At 42.7% G+C, this 6,132-nt stretch overlaps 1 protein-coding gene across 1 annotated transcript in view; it reads left to right on the plus strand.

The window, feature by feature from the left end:
- srms (src-related kinase lacking C-terminal regulatory tyrosine and N-terminal myristylation sites) overlaps positions 1–5,609 on the plus strand; it is a 44,903-nt gene extending 39,294 nt beyond the window's left edge. Inside the window, exons 6-9 of the mRNA XM_079558036.1 lie at positions 1,020–1,178; positions 2,493–2,674; positions 3,697–3,853; positions 5,009–5,609. Of these exons, the coding sequence (XP_079414162.1) occupies positions 1,020–1,178; positions 2,493–2,674; positions 3,697–3,853; positions 5,009–5,208 (698 nt within the window). The 3' untranslated portion in view covers positions 5,209–5,609. The remainder of the gene's footprint in view (positions 1–1,019; positions 1,179–2,492; positions 2,675–3,696; positions 3,854–5,008) is intronic.
- Positions 5,610–6,132: the final 523 nt, after the last annotated feature.

Here is a 6,132-nt window from a genome sequence, read left to right on the forward strand (position 1 = left end):
GAGCTTAGCAGAGGAATATAATCCGTATTCTCCAGTGAACGAACATTAATAATAATAATAATAATAATAATGCATCGGTTTTATATAGCGCTTTTCTGGACACTCAAAGACGCTTTACATTGCACTATTAATTCATTTCATACTCGGTGGTGGTAAGCTACTATTGTAGCCACAGCTGCCCTGGGGTAGACTGACAGAAGCGAGGCAACCAGTCTGCGCCATCGGCCCTTCCGACCACCACCACTCACTCACTCACTCACTACATTCGCTAGGCTTCCTGGTGTTACCAAACGGTCTCCCATCCAAGTACCGACCAGGCCCTTCCCTGCTTAGCTTCCGAGGTCTGATGGAATTGGGCAGAGAGAGGCGATATGACCACATTACATTCATGACATTAGTCAAAACAATAGTGGGATAGAAGATTCGTGTGGCTTAGCTGTGAGCCTTGCCCGAATACCTCCTTGTTTGTACCTTTTTTGTTTCCTGTAGCGCCTCTTGTGTCTCCTCCACTGTGCTGCAGGTTTGGGGGGACTCTTGGTACTTGTAGCCAGCTGGCTGTTTGATTATTTAAAAACAAAGTGGGTCCTTCATGGCTAATAAGGATTCTGAACCTCACAAAAACACAGCAAAGATGTGCAAAAGTATCCACTAAAACGATGTGCAACACAGAAACTACAAATGCAGTTTGCAGAAAAAGACAAAAGAGAGGGGAGTTGCTGCTTGTTTATGCACCAAATAGGTACAGCCCTGTTAAGAGAAACATTTGATATTATCCCAAAATTCTGCAGCCCCCTTTACAATGGTGCAGTGGGTTCAACAATTGCAAAATAATCCAGATGGTTGCGAGTATCTTACATCAAAAAAGAAAAAGCCCTTTCACTTCGGCACCTCCTGGATAAATCAGCCACAACTGAAACATAATTAACGATACATTTTGTTGGACCTGAAATTCCGATTTTGCACACTGACACCCTCTCTTGTTTTGTTTTTTTGTTCCTTCTCCCTGTGATGTTTCTCAGAGGACACAAAGCAGGATGAGTTTGTGAAGGAGGTGACGGCCCTGAAGAACCTGCACCACCCCAAACTGATCCAGCTGCTGGCCATGTGCTCCCGAGGAGAGCCCGTCTACATCGTCACCGAGCTGATGACCAAGGGCAGCCTCAAGTCCTACCTCGACTGTGAGTCTGCCACACACGAGCTCTTTCACTACAGCGCCGCGCACCGGAGGAGCGGTTCACACGCACAGTCGCCACATGACAAATAATCCAGCCCACTAAACACTTGGAGGTTTGGATTTTGTGTTCAGCTTGGGTACGAGGCCCTATTGTACACGTCCCAAGGCAATGGTGGAGGTTGAACTCATTTATTGTCAAAAAAGTCACACGCAGTAGCTGTAACAGGGCAGTTGTGTAACATAATGGCCTCAATCTGGGCCCTAACCCACTGTTTGAGAACCACTAGCCTATTCCTTTGACACTGTCTGACTAGGGTTTAGGACCACACTATTTATTTCCCTGCTTTATAAGGAAAATTATCAAAATGGCAGCAGTGATTTTTAACAGATCCACATCCAAATATGGCCATTTTCTTTCTGGGAGACGGCAGCAGCTGGAGATGAAAATGAACACGCTTTTTGGATTTTACTTTGTTAACTTTTTGTCGCTCTCTTAAAAAAGTGACTAAAAACTGACAAAAACGTGACAAAAGAGCCACAAAAATGCGATGAGAGCAAGACAAAAAGGCATCAAAACGGAATGGGGAAAAAAAACGATGAAAAAGCAACAAAAACACGGCAAGAAAACTACGAAAACACAACAAAAACGCCTCAGAAATGTGATAGAAATGCGGCCTCAACGCAACAAAAAAGTTAGGATCAGTTTTGCAGGTCTAATGAGGTGTTACACTGGCCAAGAAGCTTTTAGATTTGGGTAAAGCCAGACTGGAAAAAATGCACTTGGTTAAAGTGGAGGTAAAAAAGTCTTACATTTATTTTGTACATTTAAGACCTTAAAAATTCTTAAATTTGCTGAAAATGTGGGATTAGGTCTTAAAAAATAAACCTGGCCCTATCCGTTATATTGATTTCATTGCTATAAACATGTGCAATTATAGATTTTACTTTTTTTTTTACACATTAAAACAGAAAATGACAGAAAACTCACAAAGACTGCAGATATTTTGGTCGGAGCAATGTCCTCCATGAACGGACTCTTCATCACAGATCTAATCGCCGAAAAAAAATCACACAGGGTTTTTGATTTGTTCCCCTAACATCCTGCAGCCCTGTGAGTTCCTCAACCTACTCTGGCTCCAGCTGACGACTAGTGCCCTCTGTTGGCTCTGTCTGTAGTTGCATAGATTCAAGCGTAATCTCAAAATATAGGTATCCCATAATCCAACGTTGTTTTGTCAAATAACGCATTATGTATCTCATCATGTGTGACTGATCTCCTGTTGTTATATTTAACTTTGCACTCCCCCCCTCCCCTCAGCTCCGGAGGGCCAGGTGCTGACCTCGGCCCACCTCATCTACATGGGCAGTCAGGTGGCAGAGGGCATGGCGTACCTGGAGGACCGCAGCATCGTGCACCGGGACCTGGCCGCCAGGAACATCCTGGTGGGGGACGACCTGGTCTGCAAGGTGGCCGACTTCGGGCTGGCGCGCATCATCAAGGTCAGTGCAGGTCCCCGGGTTTCAATCCTTCCTACGTGCAGGTAAATTCAACTCCGCTGTCCCACTACAGTCACAGGATCATGGCTGTTAGCGACTGGAGGGGCGTCTAATACATCTGATTAAACAGAGGAATGTGTGTATTTTTAAGCAAATTCAAAAAAGTCCCCGAAAATGAATTTGTGTAGTATCTTTGTGAGGACTTTCTGCCGTATACCAGGGGGAGGCAACGTCAGTCCTGGGGGACAAATTAGTCCCTCCAGGATAAAACCTTTGGCCCCCAAGAGAATTTTAGAGAAACATTTAGTCACACCAATTCAGACCAAATATATGAAAAAAAACAAGACTCTACAATACTGTCAATATTTTCACATTCCCCAGCAATACACCCCATTAGGTCATATATTATGTCCAAAACTTATATTTGTAGAAAAAAGGTGCTTTACTTTGGGCAACAATTGTGTGTTTCGGCCCTTGGTGTTTTGGCAATGAAGAAAATCGGCCCTCTATGACACAAACCTGCCTACCCCTGGCTTATACTATACACGTTTATGCCAGCTGCAGTAAAGATTTGACTCTTAATTTTGACACAATTCATTTAAATGACTTTTATTGGATATTTCAGCTGTAAAGGCGTTCCGACAAAAGCACAAAAAAAAGTGTACACTGGAAAAAGAGTAATCATTTTCAGGAAGAAATAACATACGTCTATGATTTTCACACATGGATTGAGAACCTTTGGGATGTGCTGGAGAAGGTTTTGTGCTGTGGTCACACTCTCCCATCATCAATACAAGATCTTGGTAAAAAAGTGAATGCAACACTGGATTGCAGAAGCTCATGCGTCTTTTTTTTTTGTGGTGGCATTTTTTTAATTTTTTTATTCTTATGTGTGCCAGGGACACTTTGACAGTTTAAACCCGATGACCCTCAGGTTTGATGCACTTTAGCCCATTTAAAGTCAGCTATATGTCACAGACTCCGTGGTTGTTCTTGAAGTTTTCCGCCTCTTTCCTTCTCTCCAGGACAGCGTGTACACCGCCAGCCGCAGCACGAAGATCCCCGTGCGTTGGACAGCTCCCGAGGCCGCTCTGCACCAGAGGTTCTCTGTTAAATCTGACGTCTGGTCCTTTGGGGTCCTATTATATGAGATGATGTCCCGCGGAAAGACACCCTACGAAGGTACTGACTGAAGCCAGGGTGGAGCTACACCAAGCCATTATTTTGTATTTGTTGACTTTATTATTAGGGCTGATGATCCGATACGTTTTGTGACACAGTAAGTAATTATGATCATGGTTGTAATTTATTATTTACTTTAAAATGTAGAAATAGGAAACCGTCAAAAATATATCAAAGTGCTGTATAACTGGAGCTAAAAAAAGATAAAGTGCAATCAAAATGCACATAGCAGCTTGTAAACAAACTGCTATTGCAAATAGATTGATTTCAACCACAAGTATAGTCCAGTGTAGCGCCTCATTTGAAAGCTAAGACCTATAAAAATCATCAAAGCTTCTTCCTTATGATTTTTTTTTTTTATGTGTGTTTTCTTCATGTTTTTTTGCTTATTTGACATGTTCTGGTCACATCTTTGTGGCTTGATGACTGATCATTACACAAAAAACCAGCCAATTCGCTACAAAAAAAAGTAACGAAAATGTAATTAAAAATGCAACAAAAACAACAAAATAATATCACTAAATGTGAAAACAAAAAACTAGAATGAAGCTTAGATGACTTTTGTAGTTCTTAGCTTTCAAATGAGGCGTTACACTGGCCTATATTAGGCTGTAAGCTACTGTCAAGAAGCTTTAAGATTTGGGTAAAATGTCCTTGGTTAAGGTGGGAGTTAAGAGGTTAATACATTATCTAGGATGATTTAGATTAGTTCATCCTTTTTAGCTTAACATATTTCATAAAAGTATTGAAAGTATGGTTTCAGCCCCATTTATTATCGCCATTGAGATTTTTGTCTTCCACATTTGCTGTTTTTAGCATGTGTGCCTCTGTCGGGCTTACAATTGCTCATACACCGTATTTGACTTGATTTAAAAAGCAGGTACAAACACTTTGAAGACTTGCCACATCCAGTTTATAAACTAAACTATGTGGCCTTTACTCGAGAGAAACTAATTGTTGAAAAGGATTTAGGAAACACAGGCTCTGGGTGTGAAGCTGCACCCACTTCAGCTATGCTTTTTGTGCTCAGTATAGCACAGTTATGATAATAGTGCACATTGTTACAAGAATGTGACTCTCTTAAGGTTAAGGCAGATAAAGAATGGTGAGAATGGCTCATACATTTACTGATACATCCGTCCCTTTTCCCCTCAGGTAAGAGCAACAAGGAGGTTTTGGACTTGCTGAGCTCCGGGTACCGTCTGTCCTGCCCCACGCGGTGCCCGCCCAACATCTACCGCATCATGATGGACTGCTGGGCTTTCGAACCGTCCAAGAGGCCCTCGTTCCACGCACTGCACAGCCAACTGGACAGCATATATGCCAAAATCTACTTCAAAACAATAGAGGTATAGCAGGAGGAGACCAAGCCGCGGACTCGCAGAGATCTCCTGTGCCAAAGGAGCGGAGGGAAAGAGAAGAGAATGTCCGGGATAAAGGACTTGAAACCACTAAGCTGTGAGAACACGGCGTCAAAGTGGACGGAAATGCCTTGTTTGCACAGGCATTTGAGATTAAATAGAGAAAGAGATGTCCAAGGCCCCCTTCAGACCCTGCACTGTAATCTGTAGATACTCACGGCTCCTGTGACTCTTTGGTTCTCTAAAAGTCAAAAGTAAAGATACCAATTAAAACGGATTGTGGCTCTTTACAAAAAACAAAACTAAAAAACAATTATCTGAATTAAATGGATCACCAGTTCATATTTCAGTCCTCTCTTAAATCTTTCTGCTGCTGGGGTCATTCCAAATGTGCACTGTGACTTTGATTTTAAATCATAATTGGATATCCACACTTAAAGTCTGTAAGTTTAGTCTGCTTTACAAATTTAAAAGATTGTGTAGAAATGACCTAAGTGATATAAGTAATAATAAATCATTATTTTTTATTCAGTCCCTCCCTTTGCTGATCTCAGACGCTGATCACTGGTGCTCTCACTTTGACCAATGAGACGAGCTGAACCGGCCTGAAGGTCCAATCAGGAGAGCTTGATCCTTTTGAATCTTTCTGTTTGTTGTGTTCTAACTTTGTCTCCCAGAAACGAGACGAGCTCCGCACCTCCCTCTCCTCACAGTGCACCCCCAACTCACCCCTCGCCTATCCCAACAGACCCCTCGCCTATCCCAACACACCCCTCACCTATCCCAACACACCCCTCGCCTTTAGTAACAGACCCCTCACCTATCCCAACACACCCCTCACCTATCCCAACACACCCCTCACCTATCCCAACACACCCCTCACCTATCCCAACAGACCCCTCACCTATCCCAACACAC

This window comes from Gobius niger, assembly GCF_951799975.1.
Source record: "Gobius niger genome assembly, chromosome: 6".
Lineage (NCBI taxonomy): Eukaryota > Metazoa > Chordata > Actinopteri > Gobiiformes > Gobiidae > Gobius > Gobius niger.